This window comes from Diadema antillarum, unplaced genomic scaffold, assembly GCF_040938485.1.
Source record: "Diadema antillarum isolate AM-2024a unplaced genomic scaffold, OU_Dant_1.0 seq00001779_RagTag, whole genome shotgun sequence".
NCBI classification, from domain to species: Eukaryota; Metazoa; Echinodermata; class Echinoidea; order Diadematoida; family Diadematidae; genus Diadema; species Diadema antillarum.
Genome location: NW_027272458.1, coordinates 231562 through 254664, shown reverse-complemented (window position 1 = coordinate 254664; position 23103 = coordinate 231562). Strand labels below are relative to the sequence as shown.

The following is a 23103-nucleotide window of genomic DNA, read 5'->3' as shown; positions in this document are numbered from 1 at the left end:
TTTATTTAATGGACTAGAATTTAACCATTGAGTATTTTATAGTTATAATGGTAAATATAGTTGCCGATTGTAATGATTTGACATCGTTTTTCTTGCTATCGTGTAGTTGCATGCGTACGTACAAATTTGTAATTACTCTTCATGGTTTGTCTATTAACACCATTTCAATGAAATGTGGTACTGTACAAAATTACCCCTAAGCCTACACCGTCATAAGTACCTGTTCTCAATCCTGCCTAAAATGAAGCTACAGTGTACTTTAGAGATTCACTATGTGTTTCGCAGAGACTCTAACCCCAAGCACCTTCTGATCTGGAGATTCTCCCGCCTAAGACCCCTAGCAAACGGAAGACGCCAACCTAATGTGCGCGAAGCGCGAAGTTCCTTGTGGCCGGGGTCCAGCTCTAGGGTTCTAGATGTTATCTCGTGCTATCTGAGGCTTATTTTTCAACATACGATAACAGTGAGCAAGAAATGAAATCATTTCAAGCGGGAGAAATTGGATATCAAGCGGAAGAACAGGAGATTTTGCAAAAAATGGGTTGTTGGCGGGAGATCTCCCGTCTAAAGCGGGAGGGTTGGAGTCTCTGGTTTCGGTAATCCAGATTTACATTTTCTATAGAAGAGTTAGACCCGATTCTTGGAAAATGAGCTTCAGTGTTTCCTTTTGTTGCCATATACGGCTGGGACTCCGGTCTGGGCTGAAGTCATCTGAATCTGGCGGCTGTAGTACTGAGCCCCGCTGCCGCCATGCACACCGTTGTCCGGATGTTCAGGTGCGCGAGGGTGGACAGTGTACAGAGTGTTGTCTGTCTCCTCGTAATCACACATGATGTCATGGTATTTAGCGCTCTCCCTCTGCCGAAAATTTAATTGGGCATTCCAGATAATTTATATTATGTCACATTGTATAGTAGATAAATCAACAGTGCCACATATAACAGACATATAACATATACTCTGAAGAAGGATTGTGACATCATAGGCTCTCATATTCCAGTTATGTAGCAATGTAGCTTCGTTACAATCACACTTGCTTTATATAGGTTCACCTGTGTAGAATTCATACATACGTTCGTTTTTTTGTTCTGCTTTCCCGAGCACCTAATCATGTTATTCAGTGTGAAGTTGCTCTGACGTCATATTTGTTCATTGTTATTTGTTATGAATTTTGATAACATTCTTACTCCTAAAAACAACTACTAGAAATCCTGAAACTCGTTTCAAACATGTTTCGCCATGCACTTTATAGATTTTTTTTTTATGCTAAAGTTTAAAAATGGTCTGGAGGTCTCCTTTAAGGTACAGTTGTGACATTCAACGAGGTCGCGTACTAAACATCTTTAAAAAATATCAACAACATCCTGCATCGTTTTTGCCTTGGTTTAAGCATTGTATGATAATAATACTGTCATCCAATTTATATGTCACGAATGGGTGAGGGGAAAATGCATTATGTGTTCAACACTCATGTTCATTATCTTAATTTGATTGTTAAGCTTAAAAAAAAAAGATCTTTAAGAAAAAATAGAAACAGATAGCAGTGAAAGTCACTGCGAAACGATAGCACGGCGATGTTTTAGCACGATCGATTACAATTATGTTCATAGTTATGATATAATATTTTAAGTTATGATATTATAATTACGTATTCCAAGCAATGCCAAAAAGTCTTCAAAAAATAGCTTTTTAAACGTTGGAAATGCCTCACTGCCCAAAAAAAAAAAAAAGCTCTTATATCCAAAGAGAGCTCAGTAGAGGTTTTTAACAAGTGAGAGAATGTGCCTTACAATACGATATTGACAGCTTGATATTACCATGGAGCTACAAAACATGCAGAGGACAACCGACAAGATGTGGCCCGAGGCAAAATGTCAAATTGATAATTAATTATAACAATAATAAAAATGATAATAATGATAATAATAATAATAATAACAACGATGATAATGATAATAATGATGATGATAATTATAATGATTATAGTATACAATAAAAAAAAATAATAATAATAATTAGACAAATTTGTATAGCGCAGCTATTATGTAAATACACTCTGCTGTGCTGAAATGTAACAGAACTCATGACATTGTTACTGATTAGACACACACAAAAAATATATATATATGTATGATTCGTCATACCCATCAATCCATATGATATTCCGTACAATTGGTGCATGGTATATATGAATTGATGTTAAAGGTAATCGAATGTATGTATTGCATAGGATTTCACATCGCATATACAACACTTGGCTGTTCTTGTTAAACAGTGTCAACACTTTGATCAAGGTCGTTGGAAGGTATAACTCCGTATCTTATGTAACTCTCGTCCAAAGCATGCAGAATTGGCGTCACACAATTTAGTACAGTATTACAAATGATCTGTAGTTGAAGTTGTATACAAAGTCCATGTCCATGCACCTTATACAATACAATTGTATACTAAGAGAAGTTGTCGTCATCTACACTTATTATAGTGTATTTTGAACGTATTCAAATTAGGCCACGTTGGTATTTTCACTGCAGTAAGTTTTTTTTGACTTATTTCGTTGATTGTCTCGTGATGTCATTGATTAAAAAAAAGAAGAAGTCACATTTCCCGTATCAAAACAGGAAGTTCGGTTTCTATTGCCATGTCGCACTCCCCCCCCCCCCTTTTTTTTTTCTTCTCTTGTCTTTGGACACCGATTCAAGTGTAACTTGAACTTTGAGGTAAATCCCCTCATTTTTAGAACGGGTGTATTGCGTGAAGAAAGTGAATAAATTGCAAAAAAAAAAAATACAGTACTCTGAAAACGCTGAAATTAAAGGGATACTATATTCATTTGTGTCACGATTGGGCTGCAACTTAAACATGTGAAATGTCAGTGTTATTTTCTCTTTTCATTTTTTTACAGTTCAATTACTGTATTTACATCTAACAAAAGGCAATGTCATAACTATGATGATGATTTAAAGCAATTGCATGGTACTGTATTATGTTTAAAATTGCGCATGATACAAATATATGCAAACAGAAAGAAAATAAGTGCAGCCTGTAAAGTGAAGTACGAAATGCACGTGTGAATGAATGAATGTTTAAGAATATGAGACAAACAATGCATACTTGGAGGATGTAAATAAAGTGATGAAAAAAATTGATCAACTAAAAAGCAGAGCTTCTAGACGTGGATCACTCGGTAAGCAATATGCAAGTAATCTCATATTTTCCCAAAATTTTCTCAGTTTAATGAAAACATATTTTGTCAGCTAGTATGATTAAAACATCTTATTGTCAACAATACTATATAGTAAAAAAAAAAATGTATGAGATTACGGGTGTGACGCAAGATATGAATATATATCGGTACAAACAATATCCATTAAGCCGTGTGACCCAGGGAAATATGGTGACAAGAAACATTAAGTAAATCGGGGTAGGGCCTACACCCAGTTGGTTACACAAGAAAAACAAAGGAAAAATATCATTTGTAAAGAAAAGATGTACTTATGGCAAGAACGAAGAAGACAATGACATTACTACAACACAACGAAGAATAAGGAGAAGGGAGAAGGAGCGGGGAAGAAGAAGAAATAGAAAAAGGAGAAGAAGAGAGAGAGAAAAGAGATGTCTGTGAACAAGCCATTCCAATGTCAGGGCAGAAGAAAGTTCGAAAATCATTACATAAATACGTGATAAACCAAAATGTTATGTAGTATTGTACATCTACTGCAATTACTCTCTCTGTTTATATCTAATGTTAGTAGTATCTAGCAAGCTCTTGTCTAAGCTATTCCAGAAACTTGGTCCTATATGAACAAATGTATTTGTGGTACAGCTCTTATTAGTGAAAGAGGAGTTGGAATCCACTTGGTAGTAGCGTGGGATAGTTGTGTATGACTATTCCGATGAAATAAATGGTAAGATATTTTATGTACAGTACAGCCCAAAAGTTTGGGGCCACCCTTAGATTTAACAGAAAATCATACAAAAATACTGTGTTCTACATTTCTTTCAAATGTACTGATACTGAATGGGGTAAGGCAGTTCCACTTCCTCAAACAAGCATGTTTCCAACATGAATTACAGCTTAATTACCCATTTTTCGGAGATTTTTTTTTTTTTTTTTTTTTTGCTCACACTTTGGATTCATGAAAATTCCCTCCATCTGCCCTGATCACTGCTTTACAGATTCTTGGCATACAAATCTAAAAGTATGATCCAGACAAATGGTGGAAGTTCTGATTCATCCAGGTAACGATCAATAAAGGTACAACATTAAATCAATTCGAACAATAACGTCGGTAGTGCGTCTGCGCCGATTGGCAACGAAGCCTTCCCGCCATCAAATCAGACGAGCTGATGAAGCGTGTAGGATCGGACGTGAAACCGTTGTCGGAATTAAAACAGTAAGTCCAGATGAATTGATTTAATTTTGTACCTTTATGATCCAGGCAATAATTCCCATGCTGACTTTAAGCATTCAAACATCTATTTTTCATTGCTGGGGAAGGAGCAGCCCTCCTGCCTATCAAGTTCATCCCATGCCAGTTCTATAGGAGACTGGGGCAGCCAAATCATGTTCCTCAAGACATTCTGCTCTTGAATGTATGTAGTTCTGGCAAAGCTTAGATGAATGTTTGGGAGCATTGTCTTGTTGCAGGATGAAGTTTTGACCAATGACTCTTAAGCCAGATGGATTTGCAGTATCGAGTGGTAATGCTCTTTGTTCATGTTTCCTTTGACCTGAACCAAGTCTCCAACTCTTTCTCCTCCAAAACATCTCCAGACCATCACTTATCCTCCACCATGCTTCACAGTAGGCACAACACAGCTGTTAATCATATGAGTATATGAATATAGGAACGACCCAAGTCCATGGAAGACCATTTCGAGTAAACTAAAAAAAACTTCGCATGTTTTTTATTTGTCCAATTATATTCTATTTATCTGTGATGGGAAGGCAACATTGCAGATACAAATTAGAACATATATTATTATGACAATTAACATTTACGTTAATCGTGGAGAGGCCATTTTGTGTGGTGGACTTGGGTCGTTCTTTGATTCATATGGATTTGGGTCGTTTTTTTATTCATATACATGATATTCTATGATATAATATGAATGTGAGAATGACCCAAGTCCTTCATTCTTACATTAAATAAGATCTAACTCATTCATTTCAGGCACTTCCGGGGGTAATAAGGATTTATCATTTATACACAAGATGAGTCCATGCATAAGCTACAAGTTCCCATGTTGAACTGAATTTGGCCAAAAATTGGACTTGGGTCGTTTTTATATTCAGGTCTTCATATGTTTTGTCTCCTGTCGCATCTCACACTCTTCTGTTTGTTCCAAATAACAGAAACTTGCTCTCATCCAGTCCAAAGGACCTTCTTCCAATCACCAACAGTCCAATTCTTGTGTTTCTTGGCCAACAACAGTCTTTTACTCTTGTTGACTGGGCGAAGGAGTGGTTCTTTTGCAGCTACCCTTCCACACAGTCCGGAAAGATAATAGAGATGAGCATTCCTTTAACCTGCTCTTTTTAAATGAAATTCAATTGCTATATAAAATCCAGTTGGCATATATTATTTGTTGCTATGTCAGACAAGCCTCGTACAAGCTTTCAGGTTGTCAAAAACACATAAATTTTGAATATAAAACCGACTGGGGTTCACAGAAGTACACTCAAAACCGGTTGGAAACATGTTTGTGTGATGGATGGAACTGCTCTAGCCCATTCAGTATCAATACGTTTGAATAAATGCAGAGTGCAGTGTTTTGTATGATTTTCTTTTAAATCTGAGGTTGGCCCCAAATTTTTGGCCTGTACTGTAACTGATTACAAGCACAATTGAACATATCCTGTCCAAATTGAAAAATACAAATCTTTAACTTTCAAAGTCTTATGATGAAAAAACATAAGTATATGGAGATTACAAAAAAAAAATCCGAGCGCCATCTTTTCTAATAAAAAAGTTTTCTAGTAATATCTAATAATATTCAATAATATTTCCACGATGAACATGGAAGACCCAGGCAGATGGGGGCAGATGCTCGAAACTATCAGGATTGTCATAAATTATGAATTCCTACTATACAAATTACACACACACATACATACACACACTCACACACACACACACACATACATACACACACACACACACACATATATATATATATATATATATATATATATATTTGAGATTTCACGTATTGGGTACACGAAGAAAATAAAGAAACAAATTGGTAATGCGTTTAGGGCAAAGAAAATCTGTGTCGAATAAACTCATACTTTATTGGGCAAAAGTGCATTACCAGTTTGTTTCGTCAAAATAATGATATTCGCACGACATAATAATAACTGTCAATACCGATGTCACTTTATCACGTATTTAGTTTCGTTTTTTTTTTCTTTTAACTGTGTTGTTGTTTAGCAGGGGGGGGGGGACGATTTGCCAAGAGATAATGAATGAACACAGTATGCGCATAATATGTAAATGGGGGAAAATTTGCTCTTTCATGTTGTATTCCAATTTCTACCTTCTTTGTGTAGTTTGCATTTTTATTTCTTTCTTTCTATCTTTCTTTCTTGTTTTGGTGTTGTTTGTTTGTTGGTTGGTTGGTTTGTGGTGCTTACTTTATTAAGCTTTGTCCTGGTCATTATCGATTATGTATTATAATTAGTTGTAGCTGTATGAATCTCAGTTAATACTCGACATTCCAACAAATCAATGAATAAAACCCTCAAACACACAGACGGACACACACAATAAAGAAAGAATAACGAATAATTCTTACGTAGATTTCAGGAGGTTTGCTGAGAGGTGGCCGCTTCTCCACGGGAGGGGGTGGGTTTGACCGGCTACTGGTCCTTCCGCCGTGTGCAGCACCACCACCTGTTACATGATATATTGTCAAAAAAGAGAGAAGGGCTCAAAGGGGATTTCCCCCCCCCCCCCTAACAGATGGTTTGTCACAGATAACGCATAGTAGAACATGTCAGTGGTGTTTGAAGAAAAAGGGACAATTTGTATAAAATTCATAAGGTTTCATCAGTGGAGTTTGAAGGAAAGAGTACAAGCTGTATCAATTTCACGAAGTCTCACAGTTTCAATATCCATGTGCCATAATATTTGGATAATGGGAAAGCCACAAGGATTCGTGATGTGACACGAGTACAAGGCCATGAAGAAAGTATCAAGAAAATTTATCATAGTTTCAGTTTTCTAACATACTTAAGAGTTCTCGAGTTACATCCTTAAAAAGGTGGGGAGAGTAATACTTTCCTCAAAATGAATCAGTAACAAGTCAAATGGAAGTGCACCTTCCCTTTGTATAAAACGATGAACTTTGTTTTAGTATCTCGACCATACTTCCCGATATAAGAATTTTTTAAACCACAGTCTTGTCGAAAAATTGAAAAATTTTATGTCGAAGTTTTCTGCAACCGGGAATCCTTATAATTTGTTTAAGGTAAATTCTGCATGATCAAAATAACATCCAGGCAGCAGAATGAAAGTTTCAATATTTAATAGAACAGTGAATAAAGATAAGAGAGTTGATGGCGTCATGGTGTCACCTGTCTCCCATTTACTTGTAAATATGCTCATTTAATCTTTACTTTACTTTTTGATGAATTCAAGCAGAGGAAATCAAATCCTTCTCAGAAAATTGCTTCAGAGTTAGGACGATTTAGCAGCAATGACTATAGAGTGTGAAGGATCTACAATAATGTTCATTTACACATTATCACAAAAATATTACTCAATAATAATTTCACTATAATTCTTTTTGTACAAACCAACAGAGAGCTGCAAGGCCATTATATCATCACTGTGTCTTAGTCGTTGCATTCTAGTATTAGCGGTATCAATGTTTTGTGACGACATGCTTTACTGTATAATATTCATTCCGAAGTATTTCTTTAAAAGTTCATTTAAGATCATAATGGAGCTAACTGAATGTACTTTTTCGATATTTCTTTATCAGTTACAGTCAATTTCAATTCAGAGAGGGGAAAGATAAAGATAAACTCATAAACACTGCTACAAATGTGGCTCTTAGGTAAGGAATACATTGATGGTAACACGCATTCGCATTGTCGTTCGATTTGTTTCTCTCTCTCTCTCTCTCTCTCTCTCTCTCTATTTGTAAATTATAAAGTATACACTATGTAGACTGTAAAAGCAAAGAAAGATGTACACATAATGTTGTGTATAAGGACAGTCGGTGTCTTTGCTGAAAGAAATACGTCCAACTTACTCTGTTTCCGCACGCAGACGATGACGGCAACGATGGCAATGAAGGCAACACCGATTCCAACACTGAGCCCGACAATGAGCCCCAACTTACTCCCTTCCGATACAACAAACGATAAAAGACAAAAATAATGTCCAAACAGATCCGAGAAAGGTTGGGAGTTGTTACCAGACATTACTTACATTCTGTCGGTCTACTTCGTCATCTGACATTCGTTACATTACTGTCATGCATGTAAATAGATACATTTTCTATAAGCTTCTTGAAATGTGCGTCTTTCTACAAAATGTTCGTTTGTAGGTTCATCAGATTTTACGTAAATTCATCCTCTTTTGTTTCCTATTCAGCAATTGGTACAGTCAATTCTTGATGTTTGTATAAAGAAACAAACAAACAAACTAAGAAGAAGAAGAAGATGATGATGATGACGATTAAAAAATAGGTACACTTTCCAATGTGAGGAACATGCTCAACACAATGCTGAGCAAAATGATTATGTTCCTTAACTTGTGTTATTCTTCCTTTATGAATAAGGGGGATGTAAATTCCCTTTATCAATGATATGCACTTCTTGTACAATTTGCGTTAGCATTTCCTTTCTTCTTATTTCTTTATTGGGTTGGGGGGAGGTCTTTCAAAGCCAGTCTGTGTATTTGTATAAATATTTTGGGTGAAAATTCGAATACTTTACTCAATTTTTCCTCCCTTTTTTCTGTTTTTGTTGTTGCTAACTAATATGCTTTTGTTTGTTAGCTTTGACGTCTTCTTGTGTATGGGTGTAAATGTTTGTGTGTGTGTGTGTGTGTGTGTGTGTGTGTGTGTACGTGTGTGAACGGTTGTGTGTTTTTTTTTTTTGTAGGGGGATTCGCATTTTATTTGTTGCAATGGATAAAAAAACAAACATCAAATGTGTGTCTAAATTGTTACTTTTGTGAAGTTCTATTTTCAAGTGCGGAAATGTTAACAAAGGAAATTTCTATTACGCTGTTATACAGTAATACCAAATTGAAGAGCTGCATGTCTTTGATATTGTTTGAATGAAAGTGAATACTCAGTACTAGATAGCATTGATTGGGGGCGTTTCTGTATCGCGATGAAGTTTTAAAACTAACCGCTGTTTTCAGACACTGGCTTGGAGGTGGCACTGCACACGTTGTTTCCGCAGGTGACCACGAGAGCGTCGGTCCACGATGTGCCGGGCGGTACCGGCAGTTCTTCGCCGATCCCGACGCAGTTGCTATAGGCTGCGGCGACCCCAGTCCCAGCGGTCGTTGAGCTCAGTTGTACACATAAGCCAGGCGGAAGTTGACGAGTGGTATTATCCCGAGCTTTAACCACAAGGACTCCCTTGCCAGGATCATAGACAGCGAGAATGCCTGTGAGAATATTAACCAGTTCATAGTTCAATATCAGCATGTGTAGATAAGAATTACTGCAGACATCTCATACTCTGTATTACTACGTTTCATCCTGTCCATAAGTACTCTCTAAAAAAAAAATCGAGCGAAAATATTCACTCTTAAAGGAGTGAATACAAAAAAGAGTGAATTTTGAGTGAAAATGTTCATTTTCACTCGTTTTAGAGTGACGTCCGGGATCACTCCAAAATCTTCGAGTGATCCCTGAGGTCACTCCAAAATGAGTGAAAATGAACATTTTCACTCAAAATTCACTCCATTTTCACTCTAAATTCACTCTTTTTTGTATTCACTCCTTTAAGAGTGAATATTTTCACTCGATTTTTTTAAGAGAGTACGTGTGTATAGTTTTGCGCATATTTGACTCACTGGCACAGGAAGGGTTAACAGAATTACTTCGGCAAACTGGATAAGAATTATACTTTCATTCCTGTATGAACTATACGTACTGCCTATAATCAGAATACAGGTGAATGATAATTTTTTTTTTTCAACCAACTTTCCTCCTTCCCCCAGTAATTCCAAAGGGCTGGAAAATATTCTTGTTTGATTTGTGTGTCTGTGTGTGTGTGTGTACACCAGACTGTGCACCAAACTGTCGAATTTCAATTCTGAAAATCCGAAACCCTCCCTCGTTCTGTTCTTTTTCAAAGACTTTGTGTGCTAATCTTTTAGACAGATTCCCGAATATCTAAACAAAAGTGTGCACACGATCTGTAACATCAATTTACAAAAAAGAAGAAGAAGAAGAAGAAGAAGGGAGGAAATTTCCCCTCTCATGTAACTCTTCTACCACCTCCCCATCATCTCCCCCCCCCCCCCCAGTCAACTTCCATAAACATAAGTGATGACGCTCATTGAGGAGCAAGAGCTGAGAAAGCGCGATTAAGTCATTAACATTTCAGTGAATATTGATTGTTATTTTTCTTATTTTTTGATGGGGAAAAAATCACCAAAAGTGTGCAGCAGATCGCTTAATTCCCGGCCTGAAAATGAAAACTCTCCCTCGTGTAGGAGGGAGGGATACTCCCTTCCCACATCCTAACCCCCGCTCGGTTGCACCGCTCCCTCGCACAATCTTCCAATCCAAGTTTTGCCCCCCCCCCCCCCCAACAAATCGTGAAAACGGATCGACCCCCTGATGCTGCAGCACTTGCATTTAAGTTTTCACTTTCTGTCTGGAGGTTTCAACTACTCTAATAATTTGTTCCTATGAGGTTTGTGTGGTCAATAACAGAAATTGATAACGTGGGTTATATGCATGGAGTATAGGCTCTATACTTTTGATATTGACCGCACACGTTAACTGTCATAAAAGGAGGAATAAACAATCATGTTATAGTATTGTATACCTCTACTAACTCCGTGATATTTCGCCTTCATTGCATAGGGCGCCTACCATTAGTGCAGGATCTGACAGCAGTGTTCAGGTTGTGAAACAAGTTTGCGGTCTATTCATTGTAACTACACTTTGCGGACTTTTAGTACAGTGTGTAATACAAGTCTATCGTCTGGTATGATTCAATTCAATTCAAGTGACTTCATTTCCACATAAAGTAATACAAAGCAATATACATGGCGTTTACATTAGTACGTAAGATTTAAGGAAATTTGAATCACATAAGTTTCAACATATAAGTGTTGAATCACATAAGTTTTAATCAGAGAGAGAAAAAGTAGAGAGATTTGTCAATGCAGCCCTAATTCCTATATGAAAGCGCGGCGATACGCGTGCAGAATGTCATTAGTTCCTTCCTATAGTCCTAATGCATTCCATATGATATTTGAAAAATATACACAGATACTATTCTTTTTTCAAGATTCCAACAATGTTATCCCAAATCAATAAGTATTCAGCGATGGACAATCCACATCTCCAATACTAGAATTTACTCAAACTTGTAATCCAAGGGATTAGCAATAAAATTAAGAATTTCTTATGACAAATTGTTCACATTTACTCTCCTCTTAGTCTTCCAACTTGAGTCTGCCTATAGCGTTCTTTCCCATTATCTTGCGCTGTGTATATATAGTACGGTAATTGGTGACCGACATTCAATTCATTTGCTTTTTCACGAAAGTTGTTAGTAAATCTTTTTGGCACTATATCATAATCGTTATCATTATGACTCGTATTGATCGGTCCTGGTGTGAGATCTGAAGGCTGTGTAATGAAGTAACTTTGATGCCTTTAGACTCTGGTCGCCCATAGACTAATGCAAATGAAAATCTGCAGATAAATGTTTCTATTTGCATCGATGAATGTGGATATCAATTTCTTATCCAAGGCGTAGCAAATTAAATTAGTTATTTTGATTACAACGATACTCACCCATTTCATCCGGAGAAAGAGCTGTAATTTCGATAGAAAAAAAAGCAAAAGTGCAAATTTTTAAAGTGACATCATGTAAGTGTTAATCAGTCATTTCAAGTGTATCCATAGAAGGCATATTTGCTTCTATGAACATGATAAAGCAAATGAAACAATTCATTAAACAATAGTTTGAATTGAATTTTAACAAGCAAAAATATGTCCAGTTTCGGTGATTTACGCAGGATGAAATTTCAAAAGAGCGGTTATTGTGATCTGATGACACGACATCTACATTAACCTACAGCACTTAAATGCGAACACTGGTGATCCCTGGACGACCCATGGCATTTGCGGAGTTAACATCTTTCCGTTTACTTACACCAGCGAACGGTCCGGAGTTCCCACACGAATGACGGTGGATATTTCAATCATAATCTTCAAGAATTTTCCTTGTTATGTTGCACGTGAGGTATATCACACACACACACAAAAATGTTTTATTTTGCTCTATCTGATGATAACCTTCGAATGCTTTTAAATTTTTGAAAATAGCGCTTGGCCCATTTCTCGATCAAACTCTTCACAATGTGCATCAAATAAATCATACACCAATTAGGAAAAAAAAGCATGACAAACGGTGAAGATCGAGTACTGAATTATTAAAAACAAAGAAAAAGGAGAAAAAAAACGTATATGTATGCATGCAGGGAGATACACCTCCCTAGTCTATGTGATTTCTATAATGGGGAAATGCTTAATATGTTGAATAAAAAGAGCAAGAATGGAGATTTTTTTTTCAGATTTAACAAAGCACAAGTAAGGGTGAGTTTGAGTTTATTGATCTAACCACTGTAAAAACTAATATCAGCTATAAGCTGTTTTTCATCCGTGATATTATAACTATATACAATGTATTACATAACAAAGAAACCATACATTGAAGGAAATTCAGTATAAGATATAAAAATAATCCCAAAAAAAAAACGAACACGAAAAGACAAAAAAAAAGTTACCAAGTAGGCCTATAAGTATATATACAAAAAGATGAAAAAGTGACAAGTTAATGAGAGACTTTAATTACTGACATTGTGGAATAAGAAAATTTGACATAATCAGGTCGAGTAACATCAACAATCAATGTAGCATCTACTATAGCTATTAGCTATTATGACAGCACATGAACATACGCACATACAGTGAAACACACAGACAAAGAAATGACATCGTCAGCACGTGCTGTATTACAGTGTTTTGTACTTCCTCCTTCAAGACAAAGCCCGTGCTTTTTGATGCTCTGTTTCTTGAATGCAGCATCTGAATATCATAAGTTCGGAAAGTTAAAGGACAAGTTCACCTTCATAAACATAAGGATTGAGAAAATGCAACAATATTAGTAGAACACATCAGTGAAAGTTTGAGGAAAATTGGACAATCCATGCAAAAGTTATGAATTTTTTAAATTTTTGTGTTGGAACCGCTGGATTAGGAGACTACTACAGCTTGTGAGTCATATGCGTACAACAGTATAAAGAAAATGTAAAAGAAAATTCAACATATTTTCACTTTTTTCGCATAATAAAAGAGCACTTGACTTGCCTCTTTCTAAAGGCAGGGGGAATAATATCACCCATAAGATTTGTCGGTAACGAGTCAGGGGAATGTGTACTTTTTTCAAAAGATGGAATTTTGTGAAATTCTCTTTATATTTTCCTTATATTGTTGTACGCATGTGACATCTAAGTTATTCATACACTGCAGTAGTCTTCTCATCCAGCGGGTACTGCACAAAAACTTCAAAAATTCATAACTTTTGAACGGATTGTCTGATTTTCCTCAAACTTTCAATGATGTGTTCTACTAATATTGCTACATTCTCTCAATCCTTATGTTTATGAAGGTGAACTTGTCCTTTAACTTCAGCTCCTTGCCCTTTCAAAACTACTGTCCTCGGCAGAGAGACAGCTGTCAAGTGACAGCATTTGAAAGTGGCACATGAAATTATTTTTTACGTTTTATTTCGATGCTCACTTTCTTCAATACATAAATCATATATTTCGTTTCGTTAGCTGTCAAAAGTTGTTTTGTTCATATTAAGCATTCATCATGTGTTCATGGTGGTTCAATAGTTGCCTTTCAGACAAGATAAGTGATGTATGTGACGAGGCTCACTAGCGCGTGGCGAGATTTTTAATTCTCTCGATCCGAATCTACTCGCTCTTACCATGTCAACGTGAGATTACGTTATCCCTGTCCAATATATTACCGGAAACAATTTTGTGATCAATAATAGGCTTCCCATGTATAACATAATACAGGACCGTGTTCTCACTAATCACTGTAATATGCAGCATAGAAATAGTGAATATGTCAATAAGGAATAAATAGGCCCTAGTATCAATCATTATTATCCATTAACTTTGCAGCTGCGTTTAATGTATTGGCCTATACTTTAGATCACTTAAACGAAGTTTAAGAGGAGTGTTCTCTTAACTATTCATATATAAAGTGGATTAAAAACAAATGCAGATATTATCAATAACGTTTCAGAGTGATCATCCCTGAACTATTTGTACACAGATTAAGTCAACGCAGAGATATCATAAACGAACGCGTTACTGGAGTCTAAATACATCAGACATCTCTTTCAAAATGTGTAATTTTGCATAAAGTTCCTTAAAGTCAATGGGTTACGTCATTCCAAGACATCATTAATCCGAAAATGAAACAAAAGTTCGTTTTCTTATACAGTTTGCCATTAAGATACACAAAAATTCCGTAAATACCTAGATGCTCGTTTATTACCCCCCCCCCCCCAAAAAAAATAAATAAATAAATAAATAATAATAATAATGAAATAGGGCAGCTCTTTGATATTTCGTGGCATCATTCGGAAGCAGGTATGTTCGGAAGGTTCATTACACTGTATTCCGAAGGTTATTAGTCCCCAAAAAACAAACAAACATAAGAAGGACCGTATACTTACGGACGTTCAATGATTATAATGAACCTTAAACATCGTGTTTGTTTGTTTTGTTTTTTCGGAATGTAGAACCGTAAAGGGCCTATGCGATGTAATGTTATGTTCGGAATTATGAACTTTTGGAATAACGATCGAACTGCAAGCAAAGTTAATTGCCGTTATAACTGGATAGGAAGACGATAACAGTTTGTGACACTGAGTATAGTAAATAGAACGATGTAAAGGATGCAGTATGTCCTATCTATAGAGAGGATGTGGATGACTTACGGTTTGTGTAGGTGTTTGCGGCTGCTGACTCGTCACTGTAGCCGTAGACTGTGTGCGCGCTGACCTTAATGCTGTACAACGTAAAAGGTTGGAGGTCTACAAGACGGTAACGGGTGGAGGTGATATTGGATATCGTCTGGCAAGCGTTCCCGCCCAACATGGGGCATAACTGGACCTGATATCTTGGGAACGGGCTCCCTGTATCGCCTGCTTGCCAAGTAGCCAACAGAGTCGTTGGTGAGGCAGCGGAAATTTCGACGTTGTTCGGTCTCTTTGGTGAAGCTAGAAGGTGAGCAAAAATTCTAAGTTGGTTAACCAAACTTATACCCATGTACAACCATTTGTGACATCCCGTCTTGAGCAATTCCATTTGTACCATCGGTATTAATATTATATCATACTGTAAAAAGTCGGGTGTTGAATTTCTGCTACATTAACACACGGGTGTCAGTTTGAAATATGAATATAATACTCTATGTATATATTCATGTATTTATGTATTTATTCATTTATTATATAACGATCCTTTTCAGTGTGATACATAGGCCTAATGCTTCTTTCTCACTTGTGACGTCTTTGACTCTTCCATGTGATCCTTTTTTTTTTCTTTCTCAGAGAGGAAACAAGCTTGATTAATACACACAACATAAGTTGCAATACATGGCTCTCAAGACATAATGTGAATTGTCCTACAGATGTGATGAAATCATGTGTGCTTATACAATATACGAAATAGAAAGGATTGAAAATTCACACAGCGTCTACAGTCTTTAGTTCAAGTATAGGTTTTAGAAAATGACACCTACATTATGATAATACCATGTCATTTCGATCCCCCTCTGTATTCCATAAATTCACGGGATTTTGACACACTCTTAATTAACTTTTTGATTCTGAACAGACAGGGTGGTCCACAAGGGGTTTCAGCATGTCGCTGCAACATGCTGAAATTCTTGTGCAACATCTTCAAAAGCCAGCAACATATTGAGCAACATCCCAAAGAATTTGCCAGAAGCTCATAATAAAATGTATTCAAACAAGTGAAAAACATGTGCAAAACAAAAGAAACATACACTTTCTGCAATATTCTTTCTCTCTCTCTCTCTCTCTTTTTCATGAACCAGAAGTGTAGGGGGGGGGGGGGCTGCAGCTCCCCCCCCCCCCCCCGGTTCCGCAGCCCCTGGTATTATCCGCTCTTACATCCAGCTGACGTCTATACCCGATGATAAAATATATTCGACATATTCTGTATAGCTTCACCCACACCTGGCATGCAGGAGATGATAGTAGGCCTATGTGCCTAGAGCAAAACATGATGATTCAATGTCTATGGTTAGCTGACTGGACCAGGCACTTATTTCTTGTCCTTTGTTACTGCATTGATGTTATTAAAAATGCTTACACAGGAAGGGGGATGAGATTTAATGAGCTGAAGACCCCCACTTTTGAAAACGTGGCGCCGGCGGTGTATTGGCCCTTGCACAAAGCTTTACTAGATTTCCCTTTATAATTGCCATAGACTCAAGAAGGGGAAGTTAAAGGTATATCTCTTGCAACAAATCACTGTTGGTGATGGTTACTTATTGCTGATGATGGTAAACTTCGGTGAGGTTGTAGATAACCGAGTTATACCCGTCTTATATTACTTGTTGATGTAGTCTCCATGGCACTTTGCCATTGTTTGCATATTGGATAATGACCAACGTTATTGTTTCAGCCTGATAGCCAACAGTATTCCACAACATCGTTTTCCTTTCTCCGTATAATGCAACCTTTGCAGTGCTCTGTTTGATTCTAACACGTCAACTCGAACATGAGAGGATAATGCCCAATGCAAGCAAGATTATAACTATTTCAAAATAATTCCGACAATGTATTGTCGTCTGACACTTACGTCCCACATCAACTGTTGCGTTGGCGCGAAAGGTCAGGTTGTAATGTGTCGCTACGCAACTAAGATTCTTGTCGCGATCCTGCCCCTGAGCATAAAGGGTAACCGCTCTGCTGGACGTGGACAGAAATGGATTCTCGGGCACCTTGGAATGCTCCGGTTCTCTTACGACATCCTCAATACCGCCAGTTTCGAGAGTTATGTTGGCCGGCGGATTGGATGGGGATTTGATCTCGCAGGTGACATTACGCCCTTTGTTTAGCGGGAGATGGGCGATCCCATTTGTCACGTTAATGCCGCCGACATATATATCAACTCTCTTCGGAGGGTCTGCGAAGCAAACATAAGAGACAGAGAGTAATTGTATCTTATCAATGAAGGAAAATCAAGGCGTGGAGCTGCATTCATATCAGATTACGTCAAGAGCTATGGAAACTCTGATGCCATAGTGAATCTGACTTCGGGCTCAATCTTAGAGTTTCCGTTTCGACTCAAACGGTGAATGGAATCGAAAAAATTCAACCCTCATTGTCTCGATCGTCACTACGTAAATCTTTGCATGCCACGTTAATTTCTTGTCCATAGGTATGTGTGTGAAATTTGTTGCACATTAATTGACTCGTTGGAGCAGAGAGGGTTAAAAAAAGAGGCGACTTAAGTTTAAGGCATCATCGCATTTCGATATCTATTTTCTTCCTCCTGTTTGTGGCGATGTTATGATATCATAATTTTATTGATATCATTTCATTTAATTTTTATTTCATTTCAAAGGAAAATACAAATGCAAACACATATTCTAATGTAGATAACTACAACCAAATCAATACAATATTGTAATTACAGAAAATACTGTGAACTGAAATACAATAAATGTTGTGACAAATACTGAATCAAATTTCTTGGAAATGGAGTTGACTGCTATAGAAAGCAGAGCTTGTAGCTAACTTATCTCCAGTGATCTAAGACAACATAATTATGTAACTGAATATCGTCAAATATATACACACGTTTGCTGACTGGAGGTAAAAACGATTTTATAACGGTGAAGTGGCGTGTCTGTTCAAAGTCGCATTAAGAACGCGAACATACAAATGTAATGTTATTTCAGTATACATATGTACATTTACTCCACATCACATGAACTTACAGGAGACTGCGAGGCGGACTTTATTCTTGCCGAGTCCCGCGGTGCTGATAACCAGACATTCGTACTCCCCATCGTCCTGGAGCTCAATGTTGCCTACTACGAGGTCGACGCCCTCATTCAGACTGCCCGTCACTTCGTACTTGTCCATGTCAGACACCGAGATCGTGCACCGCGTGACGCTCATGCCCGTGCACTCGGTCACGTTGGCGATGGACAGCCCGTCCGCTCTCTCCCAAGTGAGGCGGATACCCTGGTTCGTAGTCCCTTGGAACCTGCAGCGCAGCTTGGCCGATTCTCCGGCGTGGGCGGCTACGACATCGGAAGAAGTCCCCGAAATGCTGGCGGTGGCTGCTACATGCAAAGGTCAAAGTTCAAAAAAAAAAAAACTGTGTAAAATCTAATGGGACAACATAATGATGGGTGTCATATGTTTTTTGTTTTTGTTTTTGTTTTTGTTTTGTTTTTGTTTTTGTTTTTGTTTTTTGGTTTGGGGTTGTTTCCTTTCCTTTTTTTTTTTTACTTACTACGCATGGTTTCGTAGTGGTATATAATTGTCTTCCGTCACTTACAATTAATTTCTTCGTTTATGTGAGGGTTTTTTTTCCCCCATCGTATACCAAAGCATATATGCATTTCATTTTTCCTTGAGCAGTAGTGGCAATCAAGCAACTGTCTATTGAGGTGGTCTCCTGTATTTTTTTAATCATTATTCCAAGAGGTAAATGGCATGGTCGCATATAAATGCTATTCATGCACTTTGTAAGGCATGTGATTAAATTGGTTTATCATTTCATTATATAACATTGTATTTCACATTGTACCTCTTTCTCAATTTGTGTCTAATGTACGTCATGCTGTAAGTACCCTGTTTTATTTGAATTTGGTTGTGTTTATAGAGGAAAAAAAATATCGAAAATAACCAAAACAAACCACAGCAAACCGAACTCGGGAGGAACTTCTGGCAGGCAGTGGCGGATCCGGGGAGAGGGGGGGGGGGGGGCACAACCGGCGCACGCCCCCCCCCCCCTTTATTTTTCATTAACAACAAAAGAAATAGAAAGAAAAAATGAAATGAAACCTGGAAGTTACACCAGAAATATCAGTTGCGCCCCCCCCCCCCTTTACAGATTTCCTGGATCCGCCCCTGACAGGTGTAACGTAGCGTTTGTCGACCATACTGATATAAGACTAAAATGGAATTAACAGCTCACTTGTATTTGACCAGTATTACGCTTTATCTACTTCCATGTTTGACTTGACCTTCAAGCATATTTTCACCAAGTTTTAGAAAATCGAGTCAGCAGAGTCATTTCCTTTTTTTTTTTGACGAATATGACAATAGAAGCTTTATCAATATCGAACATATCATTCAATCAAGATAGAAAAGAAGTGGCTGAAAAGAAGGTGCACCCAATCCTTTATCTTTTTGTCAAAACAACAGAAATAAAACGAGAAAAATGGAGGGGGGCGAGCGCCCCTTTAATTTGGTAAAGGCGCCTTCCTCGATCCGCCCCTGGAAAGTTATGGAACTTTACATATAGGGCTTGAATGTTCCACCGAAAAGTAACCCTAATTGAAAGAAGCAATAATACCATAATAAATCTTGCCAACATATCAATGTGAAGGCAAATTGAATGGAAGACATTGTGACGAGAAAAAAAAATCGTAAAAACAAAAACTAGACTAATTGAAAACCCATGACTTCTGAAAGGTTCCGCTCATACATCATTCCCAGCAAAGATTTTTTTTTCCCTTTCTGTTACAGTCAAGTTGAACAATTGTGAAAATTGCACTTTGGCAAACAGGAAACTAGTGACAGGAACACAGAGCTGGGAAGTTATGATAATGGGATTTTGAAGTTTCACTTCTTTCTTCTTCTTCTTTTTTAATCAAAGCCTAACAGCGGTCATGTCCACATCATTGTAACACTGAGATAAAGAAAAGACAATCTTCATTACAATTGTTCTCTCATTGGTATTCCTACATGTCATCACTAAAATACCATTGTGAAAATGAATAAAAGGAAAATAAATCATAATCTTGATATCATATTTTTGAAGCTACACCAATTTATAACAATAATGACTACGCAAAGGGAAGGAGGGTACGTCAAGCATTACTGCATTATTTCATTTAAAAAAAAATAATAATTTTGGGAGATTTGAGTGTGTGTTTTTCAAACCGATTGAACTTTATCGTGTAGTCAACACATATTTGCCTATTATGTTTTCTTATGAAGACATGTAAAGCTTTAAAAATGTATAGCTTTATCGCTGTTCAATATGAATTCAATCGCCAACAAATTGCGATCTAGTAATGAGAAGATTTAAAAAAAAAAGAATGCCTAAAATTAAACAGTCTCACCTGACATGATGACAGTCACTGACAGCGCAAATAAAAGAAACGCGGTCGACATCTTTGTTTTCCTCTCGATTGTCTGATGGTTGATCGCCCCTGACCCTTGCAGCACAAAAATATGGTCCCCCTCACTGTGTAGACGTGCGGTCGAATGGGTTGACTATGCGAAGAGTTTGGGCTCAACTGCAAATTAAATTGTAGCTGCGCAGAAAAGTATTAATCACGTTCAATCGCGCATCAGGTCACGAGAACGAAATTGAAAGAACGATCAAATTCGTCTTTCGACTTTAACCGATCAAATCCCGGGGAAGTCCCATCTCGGAACGATCAGCTCGTCCTGCACAAATTGACAGCTCCAAATATCACTGTTACATATCGTAAAGGAAACTGAAATCGAGCAGGCTAAACTCAGCGACTCTCAGAAACTTTGAAAAAAAAAATCTGTGAACCTTTTCCACTTTGAGAAAACAAATTTGTAAGTAACATCTCATTGATTTAAAATTGAATTCAAATTTAAATTTAAATTGATTCTAAAGCTAGCAAAATTTCAATCAAAAGGAAAAACCTAAAATAAGTTGTAATATACAAATCAGCTATGCAGTGGTAAAAACATTTTGAAAGTTCTGCAACCTGCAGCCGAACATTACATAGGGCCTAATTATGTTATGAACAACAGAGCGATCAGATGGATGAAAGAGGTCTCTTCTGCTAAGTCACACTAACAATAGATTACTAGTATCAAAATGAAAATAAAAAAACCCACAGTAAGATGCAGCACAAAACAACCATTGTATGTTTTCTGGGAATTGATAAGCTAACCCAGACAGATCTATGCAGCTGAGATTGCCTTTTCGATTTGGACAATGAATAGTCGATAATTACGACAAAATAGAAAGACTGGTCGCGTGATAAACGAATAGATTTTCGATCAAGGCTGTATAATGCTTTAAACAATGAAGAAAAAACCAACTAAATGTTTCCAGCAAGCAGTGCATCTAATTTGTAATGACTTCCTGGCATGATATTCGACACAAAGGGAGCATTCTTTTGCCTTTTTGTTTTCTTTTTCACCTGTGATCGGTGAAACTAACTTTATTGCTTCCTTCCCGCGAAATTCCCACCTGGCCCCAATACTGGATTCATCCAAAGTTCAATTTCTCTTTCAATTAATTACAGTAGGAGACAGAAAAAGAAAAACACGAAAGACTCGGAAATGCAAACATCTGGAAACACCCCCCCCCCCCACACACACACACACACATACACACACAAATAAGGCATAAATTGTATACATTGGTATACAAACTGATGTACAGGACAGAGTGGATCGGTGAGAATTGGATGCGCGAGTTTAACCGTAGTTTTAGACTGTTCCAAAGTTAAACGGGTTACAATTCTCATTAGTCCACGAAATAGACCTGTGCATCATTTGTTTATAAAGTGGGCCCGTAAATTCATGAGATACAACCATTTTCCCCACCATGCGTCCGGTACACCCCCTATATACACAATACAAGACTTGAGCAATGCGTTCGGATTTTACCGGACGCATGGCTCAGTCACTGTGGATCAGTAAAAACGAATGCATGACAATTGACCAATGAGATTGCAGAGATTCTGAAGCCCATTTCATAATATATTATTATAATAACTTTAAAAACAGTAGTAGTTAATTGTATAGCGTATAATGTTCATCTTTCGAAGTTCATAGCGCTTCGAAAAAAAAGAGAAGTAAAATACGTAATTATGAAAGTACGAAACGTGACAAAAGGGGAAAAATAGCAAATAAGCAAACACATACCTGATAAGGAATGAAATGCTCACAAATTGTTAAACGAATTGCGACTTTGCAGCACAAGTGAGAAAATTGAGTTGCCATGTTTTCATCCAATTTGTATTTTGTGCGCACGCGACTGATGTAGATATCGCCTCTCTGAAAAAAAAAAGAGAAGAATATTATGTAAAATAGAAACTGACTCCATTAATGAATCTTGAGCTGTTTATGTTCGTTTAGTTCGACTCAGCGTCATCAAATCCAAGATGAAGGTAGAGTGGACTTCAACTACATCATTTTTTTTTCTAAAATTGGTATTACAAAAAAAAAAAGCCTGACGAATGAATGAATGGGTGAATGAATCAATCGAGAATAAGTTTCCTGTATCTTTTCCGTTTATTTCATTTATAATATATATAATATATGTTGTATTTAAATTCCCTTCAACGCACCTAACTCTCTAAAAAAAAATCGAGTGAAAATATTCACTCTTAAAGGAGTGAATACAAAAAAAGAGTGAATTTAGAGTGAAATTGGAGTGAATTTTGAGTGAAAATTTTCATTTTCATTCATTTTGGAGTGACCTCAGGGATCACTCGAAGATTTTGGAGTGATCCCTGAGGTCACTCCAAAACGAGTGAAAATGAACAATTTCACTCAAAATTCACTCTAATTTCACTCTTTTTTTGTATTCA

General features: G+C 37.1%; 1 protein-coding gene across 1 annotated transcript; it reads right to left on the bottom strand.

Annotated features, from left to right (window-relative positions):
- Window positions 1-654: 654 nt before the first annotated feature.
- LOC139712254 (uncharacterized) lies at window positions 655-20783 on the bottom strand. The gene is made up of 9 exons (XM_071624092.1): window positions 20641-20783; window positions 18277-18627; window positions 17133-17459; window positions 15239-15520; window positions 12010-12030; window positions 9372-9635; window positions 8263-8355; window positions 6799-6896; window positions 655-858 (listed from the first exon to the last, which is right to left on the bottom strand). Exons 1-9 carry the CDS (start codon window positions 20690-20692, stop codon window positions 655-657), a joined length of 1692 nt encoding a protein of 563 aa, XP_071480193.1. The 5' UTR covers window positions 20693-20783.
- Between the last annotated feature and the right edge of the window lie 2320 nt (window positions 20784-23103).